The sequence below is a fragment of the Vicugna pacos genome, chromosome 10 (assembly GCF_048564905.1).
Source record: "Vicugna pacos chromosome 10, VicPac4, whole genome shotgun sequence".
Classification (NCBI taxonomy): Eukaryota; Metazoa; Chordata; class Mammalia; order Artiodactyla; family Camelidae; genus Vicugna; species Vicugna pacos.
In genome coordinates this window covers 40,190,469-40,210,922 of record NC_132996.1, presented here as the reverse complement: position 1 = coordinate 40,210,922, position 20,454 = coordinate 40,190,469, and the positions used below count along the sequence as shown (strand labels likewise).

The following is a 20,454-nucleotide window of genomic DNA, read 5'->3' as shown; positions in this document are numbered from 1 at the left end:
AAATGGGAATAAAAAAAATAGGGACGTGGCAAGGATTCAAGAGATGCAGAACATGTGCAAAGCGCCCATCGGGTGATTAGTGTTTGCAGCACTCCCAAGTCTTTATCGTCCAGGACTGTGTTCTGAAAGCCATAGAAAGCCTTCTCTTCTGACTCTCCCATTTGCCTACCCTCTCCCTGCCTGACATCACCAAACATTGTTAGTCTTCCTTTGAAATCTCTCCAATTCTGCGGCTCCAGCATAAGGTGGTCCTGATCACCTCCCCTCTAGACTTCTGCCACAGCCTCCAGCTGCCTCCTGTTGGGCTTTGAGGGCCCCAATAAATGACACCACTGTTTTACCTGCCTGAGCAATCAACCAGTTAAGAGCTAAGGCGTGGAAGATCACAATAGCACCTGTGTTTCTTTTTGATTAAGGCTGGGTTTAACGTGAGGATTACCTACGTAGCAGTAGTGAGCTTTCAACCGCCAGAATGAACAAACTTTCCACTCACCCCGGGGTGCTGACACATCACTGGCCCCACCCCATCTGGGTGCCCTCTAACTCTTTCTTGGTAGAGGGGCCGGGAGAGAAGGAGGAAGGAAGGGGCTGTGGCCCAAAAGCCCAGTTCCTCCATCAAACACACTCATCACGTAACTTGCCCACTTCTGTGGGCAGGAATGGGCGGGAGACTGCAAGCACTGGGGGAGTGTCCCTGCAGGAAGAAACCAGGGGGATGGGGAGCCCATGTGCCTGCCTCACAGCCCCCCTCGCCCCAGGCCGCTCTGCTCCCTACCTGGACTAGATGGGTCACCCCTCTGGGAAGCCCTCCATCACCCTCGGACCCACCGCTCCAAATTTTCCAGAACACTGCTCAGCCTGCCTTACCTGAGTTGAGCTAGCCAGATCCTCCTTTTTCAGCCGTGTGTCCTCATCCTTGCAGGGACCATTCACTGCAAACTGGGCCCGCCCACCCCCCGTAATCCCCCACCCTGGAGGCCTCTAGGAAGCCTTCCTTGACCACCCAATCTCAGCTCCCTCTCTGAGTTCCCATGGCCACACCTCCCCTGCAGGAAGGGGCCTGCATCCTCTTAGCATCTCCTGTTCAGTACATCAATATCGATTTTGTCCAGATAAAAAGAACGCGGCCCCCACACCCACTCCATGGACGCTTCTGCACATGGTTTTTCTTCTTTTGATTCTCCCAACCACCCTAGATGGAGCGTATTATGATCCTTGTTGTACATGGCGCATACTTAGTGTGTCCAAAAACAGTAAACGCTGTAAAACCACATATAGTCAGGTGCTACAGCATGGGGACAGAGGGAGGGGAGGTGGAGAGAAGACAGGCCCGGGAGTCGTCCCAGAAGACCTAGGGGAGGGGCCAAAGTCTAGGAAGGATTTGGGGAGATGAAGAAGGGTGATACGAGTGCTCCCCACAGGTGGAATGCCATGATCTGGGACCTGGAGGCTAGACGGAGAAGGACAGTTTGGCCACAGGGAAAAGACCGGCACAACCGGAGGGAGGGTCTCTTGAGAGCAGCTGGCAGTAAAGAAAGGCCAGATTCAAGAAGACCTCCCATTCCAGACTGAGAAGTTCAGACTTGGAGCTTTTGACATGGAGAGTGATTGGGAGGTGCAAATACAACCCTGAGAGCCCAGGAGGAGGCTCCTTTCCTACTGGAGAATCAGGGAAGGCTTCTTGGAGGAAGTGGCATTTACAATGGACAGAACACAAGATGATGAGGACAGGGTGGATATCACCACCGAGTGAGCAACACAACCCAAGGTCCTGGGGTGGGGACACCTAGGGTAGGAGCACGGATCAGCACAGCTGCTCGGTGTGGCTACAGCACAGGGAGTGCAGAAGGAGGCAGTGATTGGCCAGGTCACTTTTTTCCTGTTTTCCTTTGCTCATCAACCATTTACTGAGTGTCTCCTATGCGCCAGGCTGGCTCTCAGTAAACAGTGATAATAACATCTGTTATGCACTCAGCATACACCAGGACTATTCTAGATGCTTTGTACGTGCACTCACTCAATAGTGAGTGTTTGTTGAGTGAATGCATGCACTCAAGCCAGCCCACAGCTTCTCACACCCCTGTGTCCTCCTCCTTCAGGAAATCCCCATGAACTTTGTGGATCCGAAGGAGTATGACATCCCTGGGCTGGTGCGGAAGAACCGCTACAAAACCATTCTTCCCAGTGAGTACTGGCTGCCCCAGGGAATGGGGATGGGCACACCCTTACCTGGGTGACCCTTCACCCTGAGTAAGGCCTTAACCCCAGGTCTGGGCCTCTGGAGTCATGAGGAGAAGGGATGGAGAGTGCAGGTGCCCAGTGAAGGGAAACACCCCCTTTAGGGGGCAGAGGACACTTCATCCCTTCACATAGCACTCTCCAGACCCTTGCCCCAGCCAAGCCTTGTACTGAGCTCTGTGGAAACCCAGAGAGAAGTGGTGATGACAGCAGCTGCTGTCAGTGCATGGTGACTGAAAAGGGTTTTGCATCCTTTGTCCCTGCAGAGTGGGCAGATTTTAAAGAGAGGAAATTAAGGCTCAGGGAGGTTAAGTGACTCATTCTCTGTCACACAGCTAAGATGTTCAAAACTGAGTTTCAAACCCGGCCTCTGTGGCCCCAGAGTTGGGCTCTTTTGTCTACCTTGAGATCAGTTTGGCCAGATTGTGAGTCCTCTAACAGGCAGAGCCACCCCATGAGGGAATGAACTGCCTGTCAAGATAGTAAGCTCCCCATCAATGAACGTATTCAAGCAAGACTGCATGAGCAATCCTCTGGAAGGTCTGATAGGGATTTTTCCCCTTTGGGTGTGGTTAGACCAGGTGACCTGATACTCCTCTTTCAGCCCAGGGGGTGTCATTTTCAGGTAACTTTTATCAGGCCCCTATCTGCCTGTCACCCCTGCCAAGTTCTGGCCCCAGGCCCCAGGGCTAACCTGCGAAGTGGTTTGTTGAAAGCAAATCCCCGCAAACCTACTCCACTCAGTTTATGGAGTAACGAGGCTTTAAAAAAGCAGTTCTGCCATCAGCATCTCCAACAACATGTAAGATGTCATGACTTATTTTTAACTTTAAAAATATCGACTTGTGGTTGCCATGGTTACACAGTATCTAGGTAGTTCCAGTTAAACAAAGCACCATTTAAGGCCAGGATGCAATATTCAGGGCTGTACACCTCTTCCCTCCTCTTGCCGCCTTCCACCCACCCAGTCCCACCTGGAGGGAAGGGCTCCAGCACCCCGCAACATAGAGCTTTGCTGTCCCCTCAGAATGGCCACTGGGGGAGTGTAGGAGCCAGGCCATCATTCCATCTGGTCCCCACAGGATTCCTGAAAGAAATCCAGCCTCCAACCATGCCCTGAACCTCCAGGCTCCTGAGTCCAACAGACAATCTTCTCTGTGGCCAGCAAGAATTGACACTGTGCCCTCAAGAGACCAGGTTGGGGTGGGTGGCAGAGCCCCCCTTAGATCCATGACACCCCGAGGTTTGCTTTCTCATTCATTCGGCACATGTTTCCTGAGCCTGTGACCAGGGCCAGGGAATTCAGACATGACTGAGACACAGACTCTGAGCACAGGGAGCTCACAGTCTAGTGGGGGAGACAGATCTGTGGACAGTCCCAGTACAGAGTGACCAGTCACCCAGCAGGCAGCATTGAGGAGAAAACGACTGGGGGGCAATTTCTGTTCATTTTGCCACTGAGTCCCAAGTGCCAAAATAGTGCCTAACACATGACAGACATTCTGCATCAAGATGGATGAATCAATGAGTGAAAAGATGAATGAATGAGTGAAAAAATGAATGAATGAATATCCCTCAAATGTAGCACGTCCCTCTCCATCCTCCCTGCCAAATGCCCTTTTGGGGATTGGCTTCCCATGTTGCACAGTTCCAGGGGTGCCATTTACGTGGACTGCGTTGCCATGATGCCCCCTGGAGTTGTGAAGGGCAGGGCGGCCCTCTGACCCCTGATACTTCTTCCTTGGATCATTGCAGTAATCTCCTAACTGGTTTCCTGACTCCCACATTCTCTCCTCTTGTCCATCTTCTACCATTGTCACCAAAATGAAGCACCACAGAAAAGTAACTGAGTCATTCTCCTCTCACTGTTACCCTGCAGTCCTCGGGTTGATGTCCAGCCTTATAAGCATGGTTTACAAGACCCTTTGTCAGCTGGTTCCTCTCCAGCCTCATCTCTCCCCAACCCCCACCTTGCCCTGTACACTTGAGTCAGACAGAGCAATGCTCTCTACTCCTCCTCCTACTGGTCCTTCAGACCCAGACCAGGTGCCCCCTTCTTCCATCCAAGCCAAGTCCCGTCTGTTCCCTCTGCCCCAGTGCTCACAGGCCACCCACTGCTTGACCTGGGGACAGGACCTGGCCTTGCTGATCTGGGATCCCCACTCTCAGGCACAGTGTTCGGCTCAGAGTCTGTGCTCAGTAGGGTCAATAGAACCATCGCCATCAAAGGCCCTGGCACCTGGCCAGGGGGGATGGTGCCTACCTCTGGCTCCTCATCTGGGCAGGCAGCACGAGAAGGGAGGTGGTCCCCGCAGCTTCTCTCTCCTACTGGTCACACAGAGCCCCCCTCCTGTTTACCCTCGCTCTTCCACACTCCTGACACTCCTCCACACCCCTCTCCACAAAGCTGCCCACCCCCTCCACCCCCATCCCCAGATCATCTGCCAAAACCTCAGGCACTGGGGCTGGGGCGTGAAAGGGCTGGGGGGGGGGCTTGTGCCTGTCACCTCCCATTTCACCTGCCAGGTCTGGGATCCTTCTTTTGGCCTGTTGACTTGGAGTAAGACTTGCAACGATGGCGATAATAACAGCAGTGACGGGCTGTGTAGCGTTCACTGTGGCTGGGCTGCACTGCTGGTCCAAGGACTCACTGACATTCACTCTTGCACGTTTTCAAGATGAGTGAGTTTGTGATGGGAGGAGTGCTCCCAGTTGACCTAGAAGGCACAGGGGGACTAGTAAATGGCTGCACTGACACTGCCAGGACTTGAACCCAGCCTCGCTGGTCGATGGTGGAGGCTCCTGACCGCTCCCTCACACTGCCTTTGAGAGCCCCATATGGGGCACACTGGGAGTACCTTTCGTCCAGCCCTCCCTACACAGGAGAGAACCCGAGGCCCAGAGAAGGCAGAGGACAGCGAGTGGGAGACAAAGCTAGAGCAGAGCCCTGGGCCCCAGCATCCGGGCCAGCCCAGCCTCCCGTCTCAGTCCCAGCCTCTGCAGGCTGACAGAGGACTCAGTCCCCGGAGGCTCTGGCTGGAAGAAGACAGATCCTACTCCAGAGGGAAGAGCAGGACGTTAGGGGTCTCTGCTTCTTTGGGATTCGACATGTTAATAGACTGGGGATGGGGGAACCCTTTGTGCACCTGTAGGTCTGCTCTGATACCCTACAGTCTCATCTCCGATGTGGAAGCCTTTCTTTATTCTTTCATTGTAATGTGTTCTCTCAGCTTCCTGCCCAAATCTTAGTTATAAAGTGCTTCCCAGTTTACATAGCACTTCCACGTCTGTTTCCTCACTTATCTTCCCAATAGTTCTAGGAAGTAGGCATCTTTACCCCCATATTACAGATAGGAAAACTGAGGCTTAGACCATGTGCTGTACGAGCTTACACATCACATTGAGGACAGTGTATTCTCAAATGCTTGCTGGCCCTGCCATCCAGGATATGTATACGCTAGGGAACCTCTTATTGACTTAGCTTTCTCCTCTCTCGAACATGAGGCACAGTGAGGACAGGGCAGCTTAAGGGGCACAGGCAAGGGCAGGCATCGATGCTACAGAGGTAAAGACTCAGGGCCTCTCTCTGTACCCTCCTCTTCATCCTGGGCCCCCATCTGCTTGAGTGGGCCACAGATGGGTCAGTGTTTTGCTCCTGGGTGGAGGAAGAAGGAATCTGAAGAGTCCCAGAAGAAATGTGGGTAGCCTGAAATGGGCCAAAGTGGGCCCTACACCAGACGGACTGCACATGTCAACTCCCAGCCTCACCTGTCTCCCCCACCCCAGACCCTCACAGCAGAGTGTGTCTGACCTCACCAGACCCCGAAGACCCTCTGAGTTCCTACATCAACGCTAACTACATCCGGGTATGTAGCCCCATCCTGATGGCCTCTCCCTGAAAGGGAGGACCAAGCCAACGGGATCCAACCTCTAGACTGGTCCCTGAGCCGGTGCGGCTCCTGGCAGCCCCTGGGAAGAGTCTGAGTGTGGGGACTGGGCCCGGGGACACAGCATCTGGCCCTCACAGCCTGGACTTGGCTGGCCACAGGGCTATGGTGGGGAAGAGAAGGCGTACATCGCCACTCAGGGACCCATTGTCAGCACGGTCGGCGACTTCTGGCGCATGGTGTGGCAGGAACACACGCCCATCATTGTCATGATCACCAACATCGAAGAGATGAACGAGGTAGGCGCCCCTATGTCCTACCAAGTGTTTGCTGCTTTGTGCCCAACGCTAAGCATCTTGTTTCCATGTTAATCCTTACAGCAGTCTTGTGAGGTGGGTATGTTCACCTCACCGCCTGCCAAGGTGAAGAAATGTGAGTCTCAGTGAGGTTAAGTCAGCTGCTCAGGGCCACACAGGTAGTCAGAGGCAGAGCCTGGCACTGGCTTCTCCACCTCCAGGGCCCATCATCTTAAACAAAATGTTCTGCTGCCACCCAGCCTGCCAGGCTGATGCTGGCTACTTCTGTACCCATCATGGCCCATTTAGTTGAACCCCCATAAAAGACCTTCAAAATGGGTATTACTTCCATTTTCCAGGTGGGGAAACTGAGACTCAAAAAAGAGAAGTAATGTACAGGTTATGAAGCTGAGATTTGAACAATCTAACTGCAAACCTACTGCCCTTTTATCTCTCTCCCCCCTGGCCCGGGAGGGGCATTGGGGAGAGTATGGTTGGGGCACTGGGTGTGTATCGCAGCCTGATCTGGGCCCCTGCAGAAGTGCACCGAGTATTGGCCAGAGGAACGGGTGGTGTATGATGGCGTCGAGATCACTGTGCGGAAAGTTATCCACACTGAGGATTACCGGCTCCGACTCATCGCCCTCAGGGTGAGGCCTGGGGCTGGGCTGGGCTGGGCTGGGAAGAAGGGGGACTCCACAGCTTACAGGGTCCAATAGCTGAAATCAAGTTATGGGTAACTCCCAGGATTTGCTGATAAGCAGGGATGCGGGAGGGAGGGGTGAATGGACTTGGGGACCAGAGGTGGAACCAAACCCTCTGTTGCATTTCATGTTGTTGGGGGCTCTCTCTGTCTACACTGCCATTCATAATACCTCCCAGATCTGCTTCAAATGCACCCAAGTCCAGGACTGTCTCGATTAGGGGGCTTCAGCAGCCTCCTGAACTGTCTGTATAACGGAGCTCTGAGATCCTGCCTAGAAACATCCCTTCACCTGGGATGCTGGGCTTTGTCCTGTAGTACCGAATCTTTCCACCAGAGGGAAGGCACTCCCTGCTGCATTTGGGTTGCACAGGGAGATAGTGGTTACAGAAAAAGAAAAAAGAAAAGAAAAAGAAGGCATACAAAATATGAGCAATATAAAACAGCCCAGAAGAGTAGGGGGAGGTATCCTCCCACCCTGAAGATTTTTCTTCCAGGCTTAGAATAAAGGAGATTGTTCCTTTGGAGTCAGGAGAATTAGTAGGTTCTGTTTTTGAGAAATGTGATGACCCATGTTTGAGGACAGTGGAGCCACTATAATAACTCCAAAGGCTGGAAGAGGTGAGCTGGGCACCAGGAAGCTGACATCCTATCCAGAAACAGCCTAGGAGGTCCACTGTTGCTGGCACCCACAGGGTCTGGATAGGATATCAAGGGCCTGAGACTTGTTCCTCTGAACCGCCCTCTCCCACTGCAAAAGGTGCCGGATGGGGTGTCAGGGAGAACTCAGCCCCTGCAGGGCAGTGTCCACCTAAGTACCTCCAAGATACAGGCTTGCTGGAGGGCAGAAAGGGTGAGGAGGTGCCGGGCAGAGTCCATGGTAGCTATCACGGCCAGGTAACCCAGGGGCCCAAGGAGCCAGCTTCCTATTTCCCCTAAAAGAGAAGCTGGGGTGAGGTGGGGGCTGCCTCATCTTCTCACTGCAGTGGGACTGGTTAGGGAAGAACTGGGACAGCTTAGGGTTTGGGGGTATTTACTTCTGTCCATAAACCTTTACAAGTAGCCTGTCCTGAGCCTGGTTCTGGGTTGGGTACTGGGAACACAGAGCTGTCCAAAGCCTGGACTCTCTCCTCAAGGAGGACCTATAAAAATGATAAGTACTGAGCTAGAAGTAGGTAAGAACACAGAGGAAGGATACTCTGCCAAATAGGGTGCTCAGGGAGGGCTTCCTGGAAGGAATAGTACTGAATGGGGTTCTGAAGGATGAGTAAGAGTTCACCAGGGGGCAAACAAGTCGGGGAACCATTCCAGGCAGAGAGAAAGTAAAAGTAAGGGCATGAAAGATAGACTAGCTCTGTGTGTGTGTACGTGGAAGGGGCGGGGGATGCAGAAGTTTGGAGTGCGGGAGCATCCAGTGCAAGTTCGCAGGAGGTGGGCCTGGAGGGGTACACCCTGTACTGTGTGTCTTACTTGCCAGGCTGAAGACTAGGGAGGGTAGGGTTTTTTCTGACAGCAATGAGAGCCATCAAAGTATTCTGCGCAGGAGAGCAACATGTGCTGTAGACAGACAGTTTTGACCCGTGTGGAGACGGGGCAGTCAGGGAGGAGGAAGGAGGGTCTCACACAGTCCAGAGGTGATAAAGGCCAAAGTGGAGGTGGTGGTGGTGGAGAAGGGATCATGGAGAGGGTGAGGGTGGGTAGGAAAGTGTACTGAGATGAGAGGAAGTCCCAGGGCTCTGGGCTATGTGACCGGGGGTGACTGGGCTGTTTGTTAAGGGGTCACCAAGAGACAGCAGTGAATTGGAGAAGGGACTTCTCGCCTCTCTTGGATGGTCCTGGAGTTGCTGGGACAGAACTGGTGTGAAGACCAGTGCTGATGCTGCTGACCAGCCCCCACTGCCATACTGGCTCCGGGCCTCTGTCTGGTGCTGCTGGGCAACATGGTGTAGGTGGCAGAGGCCTGGGGTCCCACTCCCTGTGTCCTCCCTCCTGTGTGGTTCCTCCTCCCACCTCCATCTCTGGGCTGGTTTGTGGGCTCCAAGCGTTCACATGTATCTGGGTTGGGCCTCTGTCTCCTGGACAGAGTGGGACGGAAGAGCGAGGCCTGAAGCATTACTGGTTCACATCCTGGCCTGACCAGAAGACCCCAGATAGGGCCCCCCCACTCCTGCACCTGGTGCGGGAGGTGGAGGCAGCCCAGCAGGAGGGGCCCCGCTGCGCCCCCATCGTTGTGCACTGCAGGTGGGTACTCCCAGAAATCCACTAGGGCCGGGCAGCCTCCCCCCCGCTCCTGGGCTGCCCTGCCCCTCACCCACCCGTGCCCTTGGCCCTCAGTGCAGGGATTGGGAGGACTGGCTGCTTCATTGCCACCAGCATCTGCTGCCAGCAGCTGCGGCACGAGGGCGTGGTGGACATCCTGAAGACCACGTGCCAGCTCCGTCAGGACAGGTCAGCCAGTGGGCAGGGGTGGGGCACGTGGGGCAGCAGAGAGAGACGATGTGTGCGTGGGGTGAGGGGCAGGACACACCGCGCGGGCCTGACCTGCGGGCGGGAAGTAGGGAGGGCAGATGGGTAGAGGAGCTCCATCCAGTTGGTGGCTGGATGAAGAGGGGAGAGAAACAGCTGATGGATGATGAAAGAGCAGGGGCTGAGACTTGTGGGATATGTCACCTGTGTCCCCGCTGTCTATGCCAGAGCTGGGAGGGACAGGAAGGGGCAGAGGGGCGTGGCTGGCCAGGCTTGGTCTCTAAGCTGCACAAAGGCTCCGCCCCCGGTGTGCCTCACAGATGACTGGCACTCTGTGGGTTTGGGGCGCCTCCGCAGCCATCCCCCTACCACCCTATCTCCACTGTGCGTCTCTGCCGCGCAGGGGCGGCATGATCCAGACGTGTGAGCAGTACCAGTTTGTGCACCACGTCATGAGCCTCTACGAGAAGCAGCTGTCCTGCCAGTCCCCAGAGTGACCAAACCCTCCTCCCATGAGGTCCTCTGGGTATCACCCAGCCTGAGTCTGGGCCCTTATCCCGGCCACACCCACGGCCCTGCCTCGGCCTGGCCTGCTCCCTGTCCCTGCCTCTCCTGCTTCCTTCTCTTCAGTCTGCTCCCCCTCCTCAGCCTTGGCCTGGCCCCTGCCCCCCAACATAGCTCTTCTACTGTACATATTGGGGAGTGGGGCAGGATGGGGGAGGGATGTGCCAGGCCAGGCCTGGGGCCCCAGGGCCTGACCCACACTCTGCAACCTGGGGCCTCAGTTTTTAACAACGGTTCCATTGCTACTTGATCCACAACGTTTCTGTGCCGCACTCCACGTGTCCTGCTGCAGCGTGTTCCGTCTGTCCATCCATCTCTGCTATCTGTACCGGACACTGTGTCTCCTCGGCCCAGGAGAGGGGTAATGAGCTCTACCCCCTAAGTAGCCCAGGCAGAGGTGCCTGCCTCACTCCTCCCAACAGGCAGATTGCACTTTGCCCTTAGTTATTGGGACCAGGATGGGCAGGGGCCCCTGAGGACCTGGAGGTCAGGCGTGGGGAGCTCCTGAGGGGTTTGCAAAGAGATCTCACTGGGGAGAGGTCTGTGGGTCGGGGTGGAGGGGAGGAGGACCACGGCCAAGGTAGCCTTTGAGTATCGGATGCCCTCAGGAGGCAGTGACCAGCCTGTGAAGCAGCCAGGGAGGAAGGGGACGGATGGGGGCAGTGAACCCAGAGGACCTGGAGCCTGGTGGGAGAGAGGGAGCTCCGAGGGTAGAGTGGGGACTCGGCCCCAGGTCTGTGTGAAACATTTTCCTATGTCACCGTGGGATATCCCTCCCAGAAGTCTCACCCCGTGTAGCTCTGCGTGTGTTCCGGGTCCATGCGTGTGTTGAGAGCCCATCAGCAGGGCGTGCATGACTCTTTGGCAACATGTGTTATCTTGGAGCCACGTGTTTTTATTGCTGACTTTAAATATTTATTCCACGGCAGACAGAGACATTTGGTGTCTTTTTATAATTTGCTCGTGGTCATTGAATAGAGCAATAAATGGAGCATTTTGAGCAAAACTAGCCTCCTGGGTCCATGTGATTGCCTCCCCCTCCACTCCTTGCCTCACTGTACCCTCCTCCTAGTGCCCCTCCTCCTAGAACAGGTTCACACATGAGTGCCGCACCCCCGACCCCAGCCTCCAGGCCTGGCCTTAAGATCCCTACTGCCCCCTTGTGGAGATTAGGAGTATGAAGTGAATCCAGATTTTGAACAGCCAAAGTCCATTGGATGGGATTCTCACACACCCTCACCCTCCCACCCAGCCAGGAGCCAGGGGCCATGGGAAGCTTCAAGGACAGGTGTTGGTGGCTTCTAGAGAAGGAAAAGTGACTGGCAGGCCACCTTCTCTGACAAATGGGCCAAAGAGGCCAAGGCTGGGGCAAGGGGACATTCAGATCACACCCAGGCCCCTCCCTGTTGGCCAGCCCAGTTATCCTCTGTTAGCTTGTGGGTCCCAACAGCTGCTGCAGCCCAGCAATTTCCCTTGTTAAGTCCTGGGCTGAAAGTAGCCCCACCCAAGGAGCCTGGGAATCTGCCCCTAGGCAAAGATCCTGAGCCTCCTAGACACTCCTGCTCTATTCTTACCCCAGCCCCCAGGGACGCAGCAAAAGTAGCTCTCCTGCCTTTGCTGACAGGTGTGGGTCACTCTGGGACAAGAGGTCACTCCTGGGCAGGGATGCTCACCAACCAGCAAGTCCTTACAAGGTAGCAGAGCCTTGAGTGGGCTGTTCGAGGGTCTGGGCATGAAGATATACCACAGACAATGAGGAAAGAACAGGGAGTGGCTTGGGTAGCTGGGGTCCTGCTCTCCACCCACCCTCCAACAGGAGGATGGGCCCTTCTACCCTTCTGCCCACATTAGGGTGTTGGGCTGTAGGAGGGGGAGGAGAGCTAACATGTCCCTGTCCTCTCCCAGGGTGGCCCATGAGGCCACTCAGGCTGTGCAGGTACCACATGTAGAGCATGACATGAATGGTGCCCCCTGGATTTGTGCAAAATGACAGACCCACCAGCCTCTTCCCGGCTCACCTGCTCCCAGTCCTTGGAAAACACAGATCTGTTGCTTTGCTCCCCACGCCCTGTTGGACAGACACATGCACACTCTACCCTGAGCCCTTCAGCTCAGAGAGGTCCCACCTGGCAGCATGAAGAGCCAAAACCTCTGCACAACAGAACAGGAAAAATACCCCAGGACCACCACCCTCAGCCTCCCACCTGCCTGGTCCACCCTGTTTCTTCCAGCCCCTGCCCCAGCCTCAGCCCCCCATCCCTCAAAGCCGTGTGCCAACCAGCCGGGGCAGCTGCAGAGCCTGAGTAAGGGATCGCCCCCAGGAACCATTTAAGGAACCAGTGACTCTTGGTGGCTCCACTGCTGGGGCAGAGGAGGAAGGAGACTGGCCAGTCTACAGCCCAGGCACCAGCTACACCTCCAGAGTGGTGGACACAGCGTTCGGGGGTTAAGAGAGACTGGTCATGCAAAGGTAAGGCTTCTTTCTTCCCTCAAGAAAGGGGCATAGCCTGCTACCTTCTGAGCCCAGAGAGGGACAGCAGGAGCTGGGACAGGGGACTGGTCTCAGAACTCAGAGGGAAAAGTAGACCAGGCAGATGTATATTGCAGAGGAGGGAGTAAAGCTTAGCCCCAACCTCCTGGCTGGGAAGAAGGCTTTGAGGCACCCTGGAAGGTAGTGAACTTGAGTCAAGAAGCTAGAACTCTAGTCTGAGTGACCTTGGACAGGTTATTTCTCTCAGACATCACTTTCTCTTAAAATAGAGGTTTAAAAAAACTGTCACTTTGGTTAAATAAAAGGTGGCATGTACATCCATGCATCGGAATACTGTGTAGCTGTTAACAAGAATGAGAAAATTTTATGAACTGAGACAGGAAGATCTCCAAGATGTGTCAAGTGAAAGGGGGGTACCTTCTGTGTAAACAAGGGGAAGAAGACAAAAACATACTCATGTTTGCATGAAGGAGCTCCAGAAGGAGCCTAGAGACCACAAGTGGTTACCTGCTGGGGAGGGTTGGGTGATGGAGGGGCCTAGGAGTGGGAGGGAGCCTCTTCACAGAGATGTTAATTATTGTTTTTTTTTAATGTTGTGATTGAATTACTGATTCAAAAAAAAGTATAAGAAATCAAAACTGAGCCTCTGTCTTTACCATGTCACAAACAAAAGCAGAGCTGTAGAAATGTGCTGTCATATATCTTAGCGTTCCCCCGATGCCCTGCAAGAAGATCTGGAGTTTCCTTTCAAGGCCCGCTCCAGTTTGACTTAGTCAGGAAGTTCCTTTTCAGGTTTGACTTCATTCCCTCCTGATGGAATATCCAGCACCACCCTACTAATTCCATGTAGCTATCAATAGGGATCCTCAATTCCCTCGGGGCCTTCCTGGGTTCGGGGGTAAGTCTAAACCCTACTCCTCCCCCTCCAAGGACTTGGAATGGTTTGCGGTTAATAAGTGGGGGACAGGCCCATTTGGCTTCTAGCCAACCAAGAAAAGGGAGGCACCAAGGGAAGAGAAGAGAGGCCAGAGAGAATAGGCTTGCTGCCTGACCTCTCTTCACCCTCTCCTGTGCACAGCCATCTCCCCTTGTGTCCACCTGTCCTGTCCCTCCTCCACCCCAACACACACACACACAAATGTAAGAGCATTTCTGAGTCTCCCCCCCGCTCCCTTCCTTGTTCTTCATGGCCTCATCCTCCCCCTGGTCCTCCCAGGTGAGTGCCCATGCCTGCTGTCACCATGACGACCATTCACCACAAGCAGATGCTGCGGAACACATGTCCATGGAGTTCTCCAGCTCCACCACCCATGTGCAGACCTTCTCCCAGACAATCAAGATCATGAGAGGCAAGTAGAGTGGAGGAGGGGTCAGGAATCAGGTAAAGGCAGCCTGTCTTCCTCCAGTCTTTATACCTATTGAGCCCCTCAGGAGCCCAGGATACCACCAGCAACCCTTCCCAACCTGTGCTTCTAATCTGTGCTTCAGTAAAGCTTAGCCAGCTGGATGCTCATTCACTGATCTGATCTCCAGGGAAACAGCTTAGGAAAAATCGATTGCATGGTGTGTGTGAGTGATTAATGACCTCTTAATTGCTTAGGGAGATCAGAGCCATAGGCAAATGCCCAAATCTCCAATGGTAGAATTTCAGGCATGGAGGAAGTTGGGAGGTAGCAACCTTATCTACCTCTGTATCTACCTCTGAGTAATAATGCTGGCCCTGCTCCACTTAAGAAAAAGGAGACTTGGAGCTGCCAGTGGAGAGAAGATGAACACATGAACAAGTGACTTGAGCCTCCAGGCTCTCAGCCTTTGGGGACCAGACTTAGGGGAGGGCAGATCCAAGGGAAAGCTGAGAAGTGGTCCCAGAGCAGAACAGATTGTTTTGATCATGTCTCTAGAGGAAAGAGATTAAAAGATGGCCAGGGACCAGGACATTGAATACCCATCCTCCTGGTCATTGCCCTTCGTTCAGAATCCTCTGTGACAGAGGTCAAGGCCAGATAAACACTCTATGCCAATTCCTCCTGGTCAGTGAGGCAGAGGAAGTGGAACACTTGGGACTTAAGACCAGAAGTTGCAAACTCAAGTGATTATAGCAATAATTCGCAGCCCTGACTGTGGCCCAGAGACATCTTAGTGTAGGGATCGGGGGAGAGAGGAGTGAAAAAAATAGTGGTACAGGAGTCTCACCTCAGACGGTTAAATCAGGTGGGTGTGTTTTTAAAAAGCTCTCCAGGGATCCTAATGTGTAGCTGGATTTGAAAATCACTGGCCAACAGTGCCCAGGCAGGGAACATAAATGCAGGAAAAAGGCTAAGGTGCACTGGAGAGGATGTAGCCCATTTAAAGGGGCAGCTACTATTCACCTCCCACTGATTGTTGCCATGTGGGAATAGGAGTCCAGTGTTAAGAATCCCAAAGTCTGAATTTTTATGTGAAATCTCTCGATTTTTAGATGTCAGGCTACATTTTGTTTAAACACTGTAAAGGTCAGATGAAAAATCATCTGGAAATCGGCTGCAGTCTGCACACTGCATATTTGAAACTTATGATCTCTATTTAATGCTACCTGGGGCTAGATCTTCTAGGAAAGACACCCAAGAAACCAATAAAATTCCCAGAAAAGTTTCCTTCTGAAAAAAGAGAAAAGTAGAACTCAAGGCCTGGACCCAATAAAGGTGATTGGCCATTGAGGGGTGGTGGGAAGTTGGCTCCCCTAGTGATTGAAGCTTGCCATAACACACTGACCCACCGACTCTAATGTCCCTTCTTGGCCAAAGCCGGTCCTGCCCGGGCTGACTTAAATGCTCCACCATCCCCTCAAGAAAAGGTCAGCCCACCAATCCCGGGTTAAGCTCCGCCTGGCCCATTCTGACCTTCGCCTGCCGCCACTGAGGAAGTCGTGACGAGGAGGTCCTCGAGCTCTTCAGAGTTCTTCAGCTTGGTGACCCGGAGTTCCAACATCCTTGCGGGTGAAAGCATCCCGGATTTCGTGGAGAAGCCTCACCTGGTCACTGCGCCCAAGGGTGCGTCGCTCCCCATGTCTCCCCAGGCCCCTGGGTGCTTCCTTTTCTTCCTCAATGCCCCAGCCGCTGCCACACACACCCCCACCACCATCATTGTCCCCCCAGCACACAATCACTGGCGGATCCCGACCAAAGGTCCCTCCCCTGCCCGGGGATGGGAGCAGGCAAAAGATGCAGCTTGGAGACTAAGAGGCAAAAATGGATCCTGTGCCCTCTGCAAGAGATAAAGCCGTGTTCCAAGCCCAGGTGCAGGGGGACCCCAAACCCAACATCCCCATCAAGGAGTCTGCCAAGATATTCTACGACAGCGTTAACAAGGAATACGTACTGAAGGTATGAGATCCAGTGACGGATAAGGCCGGACACCAGGACCCCTGGGATGGGCCGCTGGTCCTCTCACAGATCAGAGAGCCATAACGGAGACTCAAGAACTGGGAGATGGGAAAAGGGTCTATCGTCACCGTAGAGAAGGGGCAGGAAAGAGGCTGTCAGGAGCCAGGGCGTTGCCAGATTGAGCAGCGGACCAAAATTAGGGGCGGGGCAAGGCGGAGCTAGGGCAGGGCCAGAACAAGGAGGAGGGCCAAATGGAAGGGAAAGAAGTTCCAGAAGGTGAATGAGCCCCAAAGGAACTCGAGACTAAAGATATGGGCGTGGCTGGAAGGGGGTGAGACCGAGGTGGGAGGGGCCAGGCTAAATGGAGGAGGGACCGGGACGGAGGAAGGGGCTAGTTATAGAGTAGGGGTGAGGGGAAGGGTTCCTGGACTCTTCAGGGAAGTCTTCCAGAAGAGCAACGCCAAGGACCAATCATCCTAAGGTCTAACCATCTTCTGCAGCCTCTGGCTCCAAACCCTTTGAGGAAAGGGAAGGATGGGTCACTGGGAGACCTAGGCCCATAATTACTCCTGTTCCAATTGGTCCTGCCCCAACTTTGCGTTATGAAAGACAAGGAGCCTCCCCTCTCCCCCACAGACGGAAGTTACTTCCTTCTTGTCCCAAAGACCCATTGTTAGACCCTCAGCACCACCACCACCACCCGCCCCAGTCACCTCCTTCCCCAGCATACACAGCTGCCCCAGAGTCCCCCTACTGGGGTCACCCCTTATACAAGCTCATTCATTCAGTGAGCACTTTCAGAGAGTCCACTGGTAAGGAAGTGCCCTTCTACAGGCACCAAGACAGCCTTCTTCATCACCGTTTCCTCAGGGGCTCAGCCCAATGCCTGGTACAGAGGAGTAAATAGTGTTAAATAAAGGAGTACTCAGCCCAGTGCCAGAAACTGCAGATAGAGTTACAACTGAGAGGAAGTCCCTGTCTTCCAGGACCTCACAGCGAATGGGGAGAATGCAATGCAGAATCAGCCTTCAGACATACACTCACTGCTACCTGGCACACATACACATCCAACACTCACTCCTCTCCCATCTCACAGAGAGTCTCCCTGTGGTTCCCTCCCCACCTCCCCTACTAATGGCCTGACCCTGATCCAGCTGGAGCCACTGACCTCAGATGATTCTGACAACTACAAGCGTTGAGGCAGAAGGGTTATCGTGAGGATCCTGGGGAGAGAAGTAGAGGTCTGGAGGCCTAAGGGAGGAGATTCCTTCATAGTAGTCTGAGGGGTGGGACTAACGTAGAGGTGGAAAGGTGCCCTTGTGGGGCGGGGATGACGGGGTTGAGAGGGCTGGAGGGAGGTATGAGGGCGGCTGACGTAGGTGAGGATCATCAAGGAGCAGGGATGACATCCAGAAACCCAGGAGGGAGGGGAGTAAGGGTAGGGATAGCGTTGGGGAAACCTGAAATGAGAAACTAAATTGGAGAGCGCAGAGAGCATGGAAGCTAGGATTATGTTGGGGAGACCCTGGATGGGAGTTAAAAGCTGGGTAACAGCTCGGATCCGGGAAGCTGGCGGCCGGAAAGAAGTCTCAGAATCTCGGGTCTAGAAAAGCACAAAAACCTGCGGACCTGGTTTAGGTCGTGGAACCCAGCAGTGGCATGGGGTTTGGGAGGGTAGCCGAAGGGGAACCTTAGGAACTAGTATAAAATTGGGGCCGAAGGGTTGACTTTGCGTAGGAACCTAACCCAGGTTAAGGGGAGGCGGGTCCGTGAGCTGGGTCTCCCAGGCGCCTTTCCAGCTCCAAGCCGGCGCGCGGCAGGTGGGGGCCTTGGGGTGCGCTCACCGCCCGCTGCGTCCCGCCCGCGCTATCTGGGACCTGAGCGCCAAGCTGTAGCCGTACCAGCAGGAGGACTGGCGCCGCGCGCCACGCTTCCTGACCCCGCTCAAGCCGCACACGGTGTTCCGTGGCCACGACTGCACCGTACCTGCGCCTTCGTTTGCAAGTCTTGGAAGACCTAGACTTGCATTTGAAAGAGATACCAGTGATCAGGTCTAAACCAGATTTACCAATCACAATCTCCCTGACAGGGCTCCAGAATGAATCTTTACGTTTACAAAATTTGCAAGTGATTCTGATGTACAACCAAGATTGAAAACTACTGGCCTAGTAAAAGGGTAGATGGGAGGCACCAATGAGGGGAAGACTAAAGGGAACCTGGTGGAGGCCTTCCTCTGCACACAGTGTGCCATGTTTCTGCTCCTGTGTGCACATGTAGGGGAAATACTTTATTTCTTCCTACACACAGTACTATTTTCAGGAGAGTTCAGCTAGTAGCATGATCTCTCTAAATGAAAAGATGGCCTGCCTTGCTGCTCCCCTTTGCTTAAACTCCCTCCTAGCTTTCCCTTGATCCTTTAGATAAAATCACAATCAACAGGCTCCCCTACCATCTATGTCTCAGCCTCATCATCTGCCACTCTCTGAAGTGTCCATAGCACTCTCGGATGTCCATGGTCTCTATGGTTACAGACCTTTTTTGTCGTTACAGATGGCGTTCTCTGGGGAAAGGACCATGTCCTGTTGCTCTGTCTCTCAAGTACTCAGCTAAATGTCTGGCACTGAGATGATGCCTCCAAAGTGGCTGCTGAACTGTGTCACAGAACTAGGCCAGGGAAGGCACTGTGGGAGACATCCACCTTTCATTCCACAGCTAGAGGGCTCCCTGACAACTTAATTCTGGTTGGAAGCACATGGGCCCAGGGCCCTGGCTCCAACACTGACCAGCCATGTGAGAGCCACTCTGAGCCTGTTTTCTCATCTACTTCTTAAGGCTGGTATGAGGATTAAATGACATAGTACATAAAAGTGCCTGGCACAATTCCTGGCAAATATTGTGTTGCATAATTGATAACTCTTGGCCCCATACACTCAGCTGACCCTGGGAGACTGGGGCTGGGGAGGAATGAAGATCCTAGGCAGGGTCCAGCCCTTGGTTCCTTCACAGTGACTGCAGCAGGTCCAGCGATATGGAGTTTCCCTTACCATCAATGACACCAACAAATACTTGCTTTGCTCTTTCAGACAAAGTTGACAAGTCAATTCTAGCATCTGTCACTGAGAGTCTGCAGAAGAAATCAAAGTACCTTATGTGAGCTCCAGCCCAGCCCAGGCATCAGGAAGATGTGGAGCTTCTTGGCCTGTCCTCTGTGTGGTCCCAGTGAGGGAGGCCCAGTTTGCTCTGTGGTGCTTGTCAATGTAAACATTCAGTGAAAGGACAGGACAATAAACTGAGCACACCCTTGCCTGTGCCTGACCATGGTGTACAGCAAAGACCGAGGAGATGGACTTGGCTGTGTGATGGGGATACACAGAACCTGAATCCCCGAGAGCTTGGTCCAAACCCACCCACATGGGGAGTGACTAGTCCCCTTTTGACTGGGCCTTGACTTGCCTTCGCCTCCTCTGAGGCCACACTGCACCCTCCCTTCCCTCAGGGCATAGGGGAGCAAGTATTGCTGGCTTCATCTTTCTCCCCATCCTGCTTCTGCCCCTTCCCATTTCTTCACACCAGGTTAAGTATGTCTTCAGAGTTCTGGGGTTTGAAGGGATCAAGACCTTGCCTCTGCAGTGTCCAGGGTTCCATTTGAGAATCAGAGCATCTGAAAGAAGAGATTGGTCATCCAGCTCACTAGATTTCAAACTTTAGTTTTGCAGCAGAATCTTTCCTTTAAAAAAAAAAATCTTAAGCTGCTGGATTTGAAAAAGGGTGGGGGTTGGTCTTTGACCCTCCCACCTCTACTTATTCTTTTGTAAGCTCCCACTAGTCTCTGTAAAATCCCATTTGAAAATCACTGATTCATCCAACACCCACATGGGACTTGAGTCTCTTGATCACATCCCCACAACTGTACGACCCCTCTATGAATGGTGTATTCACCACCACCCAAGGCTTCCCTTTCTATTTCTGGGTCAAGGCACTGCCATTAAGATGCAAATGGCCCTGGAGTGTGGTGACATGTTATTCTGCCAGGGCTTCACATCTGAAGTATGAATCAGACAATCTAATCTCATTCCTCCTAGCTGTCCAACTGAGCCAAGTCCAGGGAGAGAGGTGGGGCTTGAAGGGAATGTGGGTCACTTTGGAGCAGGCAGCAGGTCTGGGATGGGGGGATGAGGATGGGCAGCAGTAGAGGACACTGAGTAGCTAAGAGTCACCAAAGATGTCGGGTACCTGTGCACAGGGAAGTGTACCAAGGACAAATTTGGACAGTGGCAAATACTACCCACCCCTCCCACCCTCCTGAACTACATCCTCACCCACAGACATGACCGGGAAGTGAGACCCACTCTAACCAGCACAGTGTTACCAGAGCCTGGGAGCCAGCCTGGTGCCAAGATGCACTGGTCAGGCTGTGAGGACATCTAGGACCCCTGGCACCATGCCC

The 20,454-nt window shown here is 53.7% G+C and overlaps 1 protein-coding gene and 1 long non-coding RNA gene across 5 annotated transcripts in view; both read left to right on the top strand.

The window, feature by feature from the left end:
* PTPN5 (protein tyrosine phosphatase non-receptor type 5) overlaps positions 1-11,146 on the top strand; it is a 57,074-nt gene extending 45,928 nt beyond the window's left edge. For all 4 annotated transcript variants that reach the window (XM_031681102.2, XM_015243614.3, XM_006209289.4 and 1 more), the window contains 7 exons: positions 2,100-2,184; positions 6,025-6,104; positions 6,287-6,424; positions 6,961-7,071; positions 9,208-9,365; positions 9,459-9,572; positions 9,994-11,146. In XM_031681102.2, the coding sequence (XP_031536962.1) occupies positions 2,100-2,184; positions 6,025-6,104; positions 6,287-6,424; positions 6,961-7,071; positions 9,208-9,365; positions 9,459-9,572; positions 9,994-10,087 (780 nt within the window). In that variant the 3' untranslated portion in view covers positions 10,088-11,146. The remainder of the gene's footprint in view (positions 1-2,099; positions 2,185-6,024; positions 6,105-6,286; positions 6,425-6,960; positions 7,072-9,207; positions 9,366-9,458; positions 9,573-9,993) is intronic.
* Positions 11,147-13,654: 2,508 nt separating this feature from the next.
* LOC140698736 (uncharacterized) lies at positions 13,655-19,310 on the top strand. Its single transcript, XR_012076621.1, has 3 exons — positions 13,655-14,026; positions 15,429-15,674; positions 18,558-19,310. It is a non-coding gene; the product is annotated as an uncharacterized lncRNA (long non-coding RNA).
* The last annotated feature ends 1,144 nt before the right edge of the window (positions 19,311-20,454 follow it).